The sequence below is a fragment of the Myripristis murdjan genome, chromosome 21 (genome assembly GCF_902150065.1).
Source record: "Myripristis murdjan chromosome 21, fMyrMur1.1, whole genome shotgun sequence".
Classification (NCBI taxonomy): domain Eukaryota; kingdom Metazoa; phylum Chordata; class Actinopteri; order Holocentriformes; family Holocentridae; genus Myripristis; species Myripristis murdjan.
Window position 1 is genome coordinate 16,348,025 of NC_044000.1, and position 10,376 is coordinate 16,358,400.

The 10,376-nt window shown below is 43.9% G+C and overlaps 2 protein-coding genes across 2 annotated transcripts; one reads left to right on the plus strand and one right to left on the minus strand.

Annotated features, from left to right (window-relative positions):
• Window positions 1-65: 65 nt before the first annotated feature.
• Window positions 66-2,423, minus strand: nup62l (nucleoporin 62 like). The gene is made up of 2 exons (XM_030080836.1): window positions 612-2,423; window positions 66-501 (listed from the first exon to the last, which is right to left on the minus strand). The coding sequence occupies exons 1-2, from the start codon at window positions 2,103-2,105 to the stop codon at window positions 343-345; spliced, it is 1,653 nt and encodes a 550-aa protein (XP_029936696.1). The 5' UTR covers window positions 2,106-2,423; the 3' UTR covers window positions 66-342.
• A 331-nt stretch (window positions 2,424-2,754) lies between these two features.
• On the plus strand, window positions 2,755-10,097 carry pdk1 (pyruvate dehydrogenase kinase, isozyme 1). Its single transcript, XM_030080837.1, has 11 exons — window positions 2,755-3,211; window positions 3,565-3,706; window positions 3,795-3,866; window positions 3,968-4,152; window positions 5,826-5,921; window positions 6,225-6,302; window positions 6,397-6,473; window positions 6,600-6,698; window positions 6,815-6,925; window positions 8,028-8,141; window positions 8,238-10,097. The coding sequence occupies exons 1-11, from the start codon at window positions 3,103-3,105 to the stop codon at window positions 8,376-8,378; spliced, it is 1,224 nt and encodes a 407-aa protein (XP_029936697.1). The 5' UTR covers window positions 2,755-3,102; the 3' UTR covers window positions 8,379-10,097.
• The last annotated feature ends 279 nt before the right edge of the window (window positions 10,098-10,376 follow it).

A 10,376-nucleotide genomic window follows, 5' to 3' on the forward strand; every position in this document is an offset into this window, starting at 1 on the left:
AATTCTGCAGTGCCACTGGTAACCTAGCCCTTGTCTTTATAAGCTGATAAATAAAAAAAATAGCCTTGATTCCAACAAAGATTTATTTATCCACATTAATTAATATAAGCGCAGTGTTATCAGGGGAACAGATTTGTTTTTCATTTTTCTACATAAGAAATCAATGCTTTATATGCTATTGCATTGAAAATATACATCTTTCTGATCAAAACACACAAAGCAAAAAGATGAACAGCAAATTGTGATAAACTGGATGTACATTCGAAAAAAGAAAACAATCTGAGAAGACATCCCTGTTTATGACTACTTGAAAAAAGACTTTGAAAATTAGCCAAGTATCAATCAGTCAAACGTTAAGCGAAATGTTTTCTCCTGTTCCTTGCGTTGGTTGTCACACTGTTTGGACACGTCCTCCACCCTCCTCTGCAGAAGAACTGAATTCTGGTCGATCCACTGAAGTGAATCCATGTGAGCGTTGAGGATTTTGCAGATCTGCTGAAGCTAAGGAGAAAAAAAAAAAGAGATAAAAGTTAATATTACATGCAGCCACAACTGTCAAAGCAGCTTTAATGACAAACTGCAGCAAAATCATAAGTCTCTTCTCTTCTTACTGGGTCACTGGTATCTGCTGGGCCACTGGATGTGTTCAGGTGTTCGATGATCTCCTTCAGGTCCTGCGACATCCTCTTCAGTTGTGCGTCCACGTTCTCAGCAAGCTTGTACGTCCTCTCTCGCTCCTCATCTGCATTCTGCATGTAGATGGTCCCGCTCTGTTCTTTCACCGACTCCTCAAGCGGGGAGAGCAAGTCCTCCAGCTCCTTCTGCTGGGACAGGATGAAGTCCAGCTCCTGGTTCAGCCGCCTCTGGTCCAGCTTCACCTTCTCCATCTCCTTATGCAGGGATGTGATCCTCTCTCCATTCTCCACCAGCATGCGGTCCCAGGCGTTCACCTGAGTTGCCTGCTGCAGGAAATGTCTCTCTTGATCCTCAAGCTCCAGACTCCACTTGTTGATGAGGCCTTCTATTTGGGCGTAGGACATGACAGGGGGAGCGGTGCTGGTGATTGTTGTGCTGGCTGATGCAGTTGCTGTGGTGCTTGTGGTGGCAACAGGTTTGAGACCACCCAGTATGAGGCCTGTAGCAGTGCCCACTGAGGCAGGCGCAGCTGCAATTGTGGCTGTGGCGGCAGGGACAGAGGTGGTGGTAGCTGCTCCGAGAGGTTTGAGCATGAAGCCCAGGCCTCCGCTTGCTGCTGTGGTGGTCGCAGGGGTTGCTGTTGTGGTTGCAGCAACACCCAAAGCAAAGCCGGTGGGGGCTGCGGTGGGAGCGGCTGTCGAGACAGGGGCAGCGAACAGTGAAGGGCCTGTTGCTGGGGCGGCCTGGGTGGAAGGAGCGGGCGTTGATGAAGGTTTGATTCCAAAGGCAAATCCTCCTCCACCACCACCCTGGACTGTTGTTGCTGCTGCAGTGGTTGCAGCTGGCTGGGTACCCATGGAGAGGTTAGGGGTAGCACCGCTGGCAAAGGAGAAGCCTCCCCCTGTGGGAGCAGTGGAGGCTGCAGCTGAGGTCACCTGGACTTTGGCACCAAAGCTGAACCCTCCTAACGAAAGGCCGCCGGATGTTGCTGCTGCAGCAGCTGTCGTTGTTGCTGCAGGCTGGGCTGGAGCTTGGGCAGCAGTCCCGAAGCTGAACCCCCCTCCGGCTGGGGGGGCGGCGGTGGTCTGAGTGGACAGGCTGCCACCAAGTGTGAACCCTGCACTGGCAGCAGGCGCTGCCGCGGAGCCCAAGGTGAGCCCTGCTGGTGCTGCTGCTGGCTGAGAGGCTGGGCCCAGGTTGAATGTGGAGGTAGGAGTCCCGAAGGAGAAACCCCCACCGGCTGCCGTGCTCTTAGCAGGGGTGCCGAAGCTGAACCCCCCGGTAGGGTTGGTGCTGGCCTGGGTGCTCGCAGCTTGAGCCGGGGTCCCGAAAGAGAAACCTCCGCCTGGGGCTGAAGGAGCGGAGCTCGGCACTCCGAAGCCCGTGGTGGGAGCCGCTCCAGCGGTGGTTTTAGCTCCAAAAGTGAACCCCGTGGTAGAGGCTTGACCAAAGTTGAACCCCCCACTCATTGTGTCTTCCGAGGAAGCGTAACAAAAGCAAAACTATAACGAGCACTAGCTAGAAAACACTCACTTCCGAGCTAGTGCCGCTGCTTGGCTTTTGGCGGGTCCCAAGCACGAGTTGCTTCCACAAAACTCACCGGGCGACAAGTTCGTGCCGCTCGACAGCTTTCCAAACGTAAACAACAAACAAACACGACCAGCAGCTCGCTAACGTTACGTTACCGTGAACATTGGCGAGCAAAAGCTAAAAACACATCCTTCAGAAAAAAAAAAAACGTGGCCCACAAACCAGCTAACACTTTGAACAGGCACTTCTGTAGTTGACTAAAGGAAGTGACGCAGTTCAGGACCGTCAAAGATGTTGAATTAATGAAGAGCAAAATCCTCACAGTTTAGCGTAGAAACATGTCCGGCAAACACTGCACATGCGCACACAACAACAACCTAAGCTCGAAAAGAAAATTGATTAACGAATTTTATTTGATAGAAACAGCTCATAATTGACATCTGCCGTGTAGCTGCTCCTCGGAACAACAGCTGAACATAAATACTGATTGGTAAAAATAAAAATAATAATAATACAAGATGAGGCTGGCTACCCCGGATCCCGAAACAATAACGGAAGTAATCACGAGCTGTTTCGGTGCGTCGCTGTTTTACTCTTTGACGCTGCAAACATCCTGATGCAGCAGCGCCTCTTGCAGCAGGCTCGTTGTCTAAATGACTGATTGCTAATTGAAACATTGAAGAAGCGCATGCTTTGGCGTATGTTTTTGATAACAGTAAACATGACTGCGTTGTTGTCACGACTCCGCCTGGCAGAGCGCTAACCCAGTCTGAGGAGCGCGTTGGGAAGCTTCAGGAGTTAGCTCCCTGGCTAATGTCAACACACGTAAATACTGTGTGCTGGGGTTCATCGCTAATGCCACCCGTGATCACGCATATGTCGGTCTTTACCCGTGGCTCGTATTGAATAACAGCAGCGTCAGTCCGAGCGGCCACCATGAGGATTTTAAGGTTTCTGAGGAGCAGCGTCTCCATAGGAAAAGACGTGGACTATTATTCCAAATTTTCGCCCTCCCCTCTTTCAATGAAGCAGTTTTTGGATTTCGGTAAGAGATCACACAAATACACACACACACACACACACACACACACACACACACACACACACACACACACACACACACACACACACACACACACACACACACACACACACACACACACATGCAGGTTGGGACATTCAGACCCAAAACACAACACCTCAACACTCCTAATAATTTTTATCATAATTATTTTCTGGAGGTTTACTGGGGTTAAAAAAATGTTGTAAGTATAAATTTGAAGGCAACAGGAGGCTTAAATGGTCCCCAGATTTTGTATGACCTCACTACTCAATTTGAGACAAATATGTTAAAGAATGAATAATAATGACACTCATAACAATATTTCCACCCTCCAGGCTCAGAAAACGCATGTGAGAGAACCTCCTTCTCCTTCCTGAGACAGGAGTTGCCAGTGAGGTTGGCAAACATCATGAAGGAGATCAACTTGTTGCCGGATAACCTGCTGAAGACCCCGTCGGTTCGGCTGGTCCAGAGCTGGTAGGCAGGTTCACTCCTCACCTTTCCTCTTACCAAGCCATGTGCTGCCACTGTTGTTGTGCTGATACTGAAGTTTCTCTCCATGCAGGTATGTGCAAAGCTTCGAGGAGATTCTTGAGTTCAAAGACAAAAACGCCGATGATGAGAAAGTGACATATGAGTAAGTTAAAATACACATCATCCCTGCCTAATTTAGATTTTGCACCACCGGTTTGTTTTCCATGCCAAGCTGAAACCCCGGCCTGCTCTGTCCTCATGTAGTTTCACAGATGCGGTAATAAATATCAGGAACCGTCACAATGATGTCATTCCCACCATGGCCCAGGGAGTGGTGGAGTATAAGGAGGCTTACGGCACAGACCCGGTGGTGAGCCAAAACGTCCAGTATTTCCTGGATCGGTTCTACATGAGCAGGATATCCATCAGGATGCTGCTCAACCAGCACAGTGAGTGGATACACTGCAAATACACACTTACTCGAATAAAACATTTTCTTTTTTTGGTCTCTCATTAATCATACACGATGTCTTGCTGCAGTTCTACTTGATAATGAAAGCACCAGAAGTTTAGTATTAGGGATGTAACGATTCACATTTCGATTCATGATACAGGTTTCACGGTTTGATATTCTCACGATATTTTGAACAAAATTTGAATTAAGAAAAAAATATGATTGAAGAAGATTCTTTTGTCTAATTTCTTGGGCATAATCAGTGCCTTTGTCAATGTTTTTTTCTTGTCTTCGTAACATTTTCTCTTTAGAGCCCTGCTGTAGGGAACTGAACACCTGAAACAGAAGTATAAAACAATAACAACATAAAACATAAACAAGACAAAATCTCAAAGTGCTCCAGGCTTTATCTTTGTGTAATCCTATCAGCGGTTTGGCTGTGTACTGGCTGCTCTGCTCTCCCAAATACATTGAATTTTAAAACACTTATCTTTCATTTTTACAGTAATTTCAGGTGTTTCTAACAACCAAGCCAAGATCCCGCTGAACACTGTAAAATTTCATTTAAACGCCGAGTCAACCCTATCAGAACAGTTCTGCATCAGGCTGTTTGACTAACCTACTTTGCCCCTCGCTGTTGACAGATTATATCAGCCTCGGACACTTTTTAGAGTTTTTCTACCACAGGCAGTCTTGTCTGCGTGAGAGAAGTCGCCTCCTCGTTAATGCCGTTTTGCATTACCCGTTTTGAACAGTCAGTTGGATGTAAAGCCTCAAACAAACATTGAATCAGTCTGCACTCAAAGTCATTTTCAAAGGCACTGCCAGTGGAACAGTGCCAGCTTTTGTCTCTGCCAGGTAGATAAGTGTTTCAAATGGACCTGGTCTCCCTTCTCTTATCTACACCTGTGAGGGAGTGAGCCGCTTATTTGTCATGAGTCGAGGCCGAGGGCAAGGGATGCTCAGCCCATGTTGGCTCACAGAGCACCAGGAAGCACGGGCAATGTGAGCACATCAGCCAGTTTCCTATTTGCACACTGGAGCCTTCCTACATTATAAAATCAGCATATACTGTAACATGTCAGAGTTTGTCATATACATTTAATGATATGATTTACGATAGTAAGTGGAAAAAGTGTGATTTCAGCTCCGAATGGTGTTTTCTCATATTCATTGTGTGAACGCTACTGAATGAAGTGTTGCCAAGTTGTAGCTCGGGTCATCTCCCTGATCCCAGCTGAACTCACTCCTGTGAGACGGAGCACACCCTGACGATACACCTCCCTCACACTACTCTCTGTTCTCTTGTCTTCTTCTTCAGAAACCTTAGAGTGGGAATGACACTGTCAGTGAAGTGCAGTGTTACCCCCAGAACTGTGTTCCTGTGAAACACAATCATAGGACACTAAAACTGTCCACTGAAATCTAGGGCTAAGCATATTGATATCATATCGATATCATGATATGAGACTACATATGGTCTGGGATTTTGGATATTGTGATATGGCATTAGTATTGTCTTTTCCTGGTTTTAAAGGCTGCATTACAGTAACGTTATGTAATTTTTGTTTTGTTTTAGTTTCTGGGGACATATAACTAATTTATTTGTCAGACAGCCGCCATATTCTCATGTTTTGTGTTGCTGACCCCTGTGTTGTTGTATTCCAGCGTTGCTCTTTGGAGGAAAAGTGAAGGTGAACCCAGCGCATCCTAAACAGATCGGCAGTATTGATCCCAACTGCCGTGTCAGTGAGGTGGTGAGGGGTGAGTATGTTTTTAAGATGCACTATGTAAAGTTGCACTGAAGACCATCTCAGCTGACAAAAAATATATGGAATAAGCACAACATTTGCAGGCTAAGTCTACTCGGTGATCATCATTGAATCACTGATACATTACATGATTATTCCGCTTTTTTTTGCTAGGTAGATCCTCATTTCGGTCAGTTTTTGCACAATGCACACGATCATGATCTGATGAGTAACATGCTGTTACACATTAAAATATACTGTCATTCCTGTGGTTGCCTGTCACTGCTTTCTGTAAACACATACCTCTGCCTTGTAGATGCCTATGAAAATGCACGAACCCTCTGTGATCGGTATTACATGAACTCCCCAGATCTGGTGCTGGAGGAATTCAACGGTAACTTTGTTTGGATATTAGACAGCAGACATACATACACTGGTGTCATTTCCCCGAAAGCTGTTTTGGTATAACCTTGTTTTTATTCCAACAGTTGCAGAACAGGGGAATCCCATCACTGTGGTCTATGTTCCATCACATTTGTATCATATGGTCTTTGAACTTTTCAAGGTAAGCCTCGTTTTCTGAATGTCCCTTCCAATGCACAGCACATGGTGTTATTCTGATTTCACAGGCAATATTCTGAATTTAACTTGTTGACAAAAAAAAATGTAAAATTTTGCCTCCCTGTTGTAGAATGCCATGAGAGCCACCATGGAGTTATATGGGGACGCCATAGAATATCCTGCCATCCACGCACAGGTTGCACTTGGAACTGAAGATCTGACCGTCAGGGTAAAACTGCACTGCTGCATTCACACAAGCGTGCTGGTATGAACTGTTGTCTGAGAAATCAAACGATGTCAGGTGCATATGCTGTGTTTGTTCAGATCTGTTTTGCTCCTCCTCAGGTGAGCGATCGTGGAGGAGGCGTGCCGCTGCGTAAGATTGACAGACTGTTTACCTACACTTACTCCACAGCTCCTCGGCCCAGCATGGAGGCGTCCCGCGCTGCTCCTCTGGTCAGTCCTCCTCGTTTGCAGAAGTGTCGGCCGTCTTTCAGTGTCTCTACTGCATTTTGTGTCACAGCGATAAAACAGGACAGAAATACAGACTAAAAGCTTTTACTTTTGAAGTTTTTTTTTTTGGCCCTCGTGTTTTAATGTTCACCAGGTCTTTTGTAGTATGGCAGATTATAAGTGCTAGACTGTGACCCATTCCTTTCTTTGACATTTTCCACTATGACTCAAACACAACACTGTATTTACCGTAGTAAAGAACAGCTGAATCTATTAAATAAATATATCTACATACTGACTGTTGAAAAGAGCCAGGTCAGTTGTGGGACTCATCTAAACTCATGCTGAAATATTCAGTCGATTAATGGAATAGACTGATAGAAAATTAATTGATTCTAATTTCGAAAATTGGTTAATCAATTTAATCATTCATCAAGTAAAACATTTGTTGCTTACTTACAGCTTCACTGAGATCACTACAATACTAAAATCTGATTACTTTTTCATTGTAAAATGAACACCTTGGGGTTCTCTTGGCTGTTGTTTGGGCTCTGCTAATTTCCCAAAATCATTTGTAATTATTAAATGATTAATCAATTGATTGAAAAAAAATAACAGCAAAAGAAATCAATGATTAAAATAATAATTTCTTGCAGTCCTACTCGGGGCTCAGTGTCCTGCAGAACTTACAGAATGCTTCTGGGCTGTTAAACTGTGTAGCCCCAGACACTTAAATGTTTTACGCTGTACCAGAAAAAATAGGTGAATTTCTCCCTAAGTTTGCTGTGCAGGTTTCTACATGTAAGACTTGACATGTGGATTGGCCAAAAAGTTAAACCCCTTGGCACAACAAAGAGATCACCAAGAAATTCTTGTTTTTCTCAGTTGTTCATTTGTCTGAGTCATTAGTCTCACATCTAACTGGAGGAGAAGAAAAAATAAAAGGAGGTAAAGGTTGACTGTGAACTTCTGGCATTCATTTTATGATCTTAGATGAAAAAAGTCTGTTTCTCCATGTTCCATGTTGCTTAAGTTAAGTTATGGGGCTTTAGACGGGGTTGGCTTTGCGGCCGGAGAAATGAGGTGTGCTGTACTTTTTGCACAGGCTGGTTACGGCTACGGCCTTCCCATCTCGCGGCTGTACGCCAGGTACTTTCAAGGGGACCTGAAGCTGTACTCCCTGGAGGGTTACGGAACTGATGCTGTGATCTACATTCGGGTAATTCAGCATCACATAAACCCATGTGTGTGAATTTCTCAAGAGAAGGTGAATGAACACATCCTTTATTAACTTCTCTTTCTCGATCACGTGCAGGCACTGTCTACCGAGTCCATCGAGAGGCTGCCCGTGTACAACAAGTCGGCATGGAAACATTACAAGACGATCCACGAGGCAGACGACTGGTGTGTGCCGAGCAAAGAGCCTAAGGACATGACAACATTTCGTAGTTTCTAGCTGCACATGGCTGTATCAAGGTGGTTGTTTTACAGGATTTGGTTGGTGTGCTGTTGTGAATGAACGATTATGTAAGAGTATTGCAATAGGAATTACATTGCAGGAATGGTAACTTGAGAGTTTGTCTCTTTCGTATAGAAAGCTTAAAAAAATAGTTGTAGAACAAAAGTATAGTGCCATATATTTCATGCAAACAATAGATGTTTTTTTTTTTTTTTTCAGTACACAGCAGCTTTAGAGGCCGATCTTAACTGATGTTTCTAATAACATCTTTTTATGCTCTGCTGGTTTTTGGCTTTTGTTTGATATGCTTTATTGCATAGCTGCTTTAATTTTGCTGAAAGTAGAACTTTATTCCTCTGTGTATGTAGACTGGCTTCTTGTCTATTCCTCCATCCACTCTGTGTGAGGTTTGCTGCTTTCTTTGGGAACACGTTACTGAATTGTCGCAGCTCAGTATTCAGCTACTTGGCTGTTTTTAAGGGATGATGTTTTAACAGATTACAAATGGCCATCAAGGCTAAAAGTGTATGAACCAAGAAAAGCAGGTGCCAGGAAGATGAGAATGTACCTGCTGAAAATGATGTTTATACAAAAGCATGTTGCATTCATCCTGGAAAAACATCTTTACCACGTTTTCTCATAACAGGATATTCTGTCAGAATTATTCAGGGAAATCGGAGGCATGAGAAAATCATCACTAGGCTGAAGTTGGCAGCTAATTTGCAGCTTATTGGAAAGTTAAGGGAAAAATTAAAGGGAGACCTCGACCTTTCTAACCCTAGAAATATGTTATACACACATTTTCCACTTCATCTGTGTGGATTACTGCAGTTGCCGTAATTTTATCAGTGTTATCAGTCCAGAGTTACAGTGATTTCAGTCACTGGTTTTTATGTCACACTTGTGACTCCAAATGATTCAGCCCTCGATAGGTCAAACTTTTATTTATCATATCTCTTAGGCGTAACTTAAATGTCTGTTTCCTGCGAGAGAAGACAATCTTTTCGAACCAAAGGAGTTGGAGTATACATGGCACAAAGCCTTTAACCCTTGAAAAGCCCTCGTAAATTTGCACACAGCACCAGTTTTGGCTCCTCATTTCAGTGGCAAACAGTCCTGGGCAAGACTGGCAGCAATGCTTGTATGTACAAATTTACCTTTCCCCTTAAAACTTGCAAATTAGAAGCTGTAAACTGGACACTGACTTGAGCCCACTTATCCTTTTCTCATGAGAACATCTTTAAGACAAAAATCTTGCATTTCATTGCAGTGTGTGGTTACATATTTAGATCTCACCAGTATTGTAAGCTATGATCATTTTCAAACTTAAATTGTATTGTGGAATGGATCTCCATTACTCAATTTAAAAAAAAAGAAAAAAAGAAAGACATGTAGCAAAATTTCACATTAAAGGCTATGCAGGTAGAACAAAGGAGAAGGATCGAAGGTGAAAACTCCATTGAAAGAGGAAATTTGAGGAAGTTCTATCAACTAGACCTCATGTGAATTGAAATTTTAGCAGTCATGTAACATTTAGTTCTGACCTGGGGCATTTTCTAAGAGCTTAAATCCAAATTTCCATTAATGTGACAAACATGGAACAAATTTCAAATGGGAATTGCATTGTATGTTGCTCTGGAGGGCAAAAGGTCTACACACTCTGTACAGTGACCACTGGTGTAAATGGTTGAATAAATGATGGGAGATGAGAGAGCATTTGAGAAATCAGTCTCACAATCATTCTACTTACCTATGTTATAACATCGGTGGTTGTTCCTCTAAACTCATTTCCTTTGTGAACTATGTGGAGAAATGAGGTGAAGTGTCTGGTAGAGTAATCCCAGTCTAGTTTAGAGCTCTGCAGCGTTAGTAGAGTGTATTGGGGGATGTTCAGGATCTTGTTTACTTGAGCCAACCATGTGTTGCACAGGCTGCTGTAATTCATTTGGAGCAGAATACAGCCCTCAGTTGAATTCCCACAAAGGCACTGATATT

Bases quoted from the DNA above. Each gene is read 5' to 3' on its own strand.
- nup62l (XM_030080836.1), bottom strand. From the start codon at position 2,105: ATGAGTGGGGGGTTCAACTTTGGTCAAGCCTCTACCACGGGGTTCACT. The intron at 502-611 runs GTAAGAAGAGAA...TTTTCTCCTTAG, and splicing joins CAGCAGATACCAGTGACCCA to CTTCAGCAGATCTGCAAAAT.
- pdk1 (XM_030080837.1), top strand. From the start codon at position 3,103: ATGAGGATTTTAAGGTTTCTGAGGAGCAGCGTCTCCATAGGAAAAGAC. The intron at 3,212-3,564 runs GTAAGAGATCAC...TCCACCCTCCAG, and splicing joins GAAGCAGTTTTTGGATTTCG to GCTCAGAAAACGCATGTGAG. The intron at 3,707-3,794 runs GTAGGCAGGTTC...CTCTCCATGCAG, and splicing joins GTTCGGCTGGTCCAGAGCTG to GTATGTGCAAAGCTTCGAGG.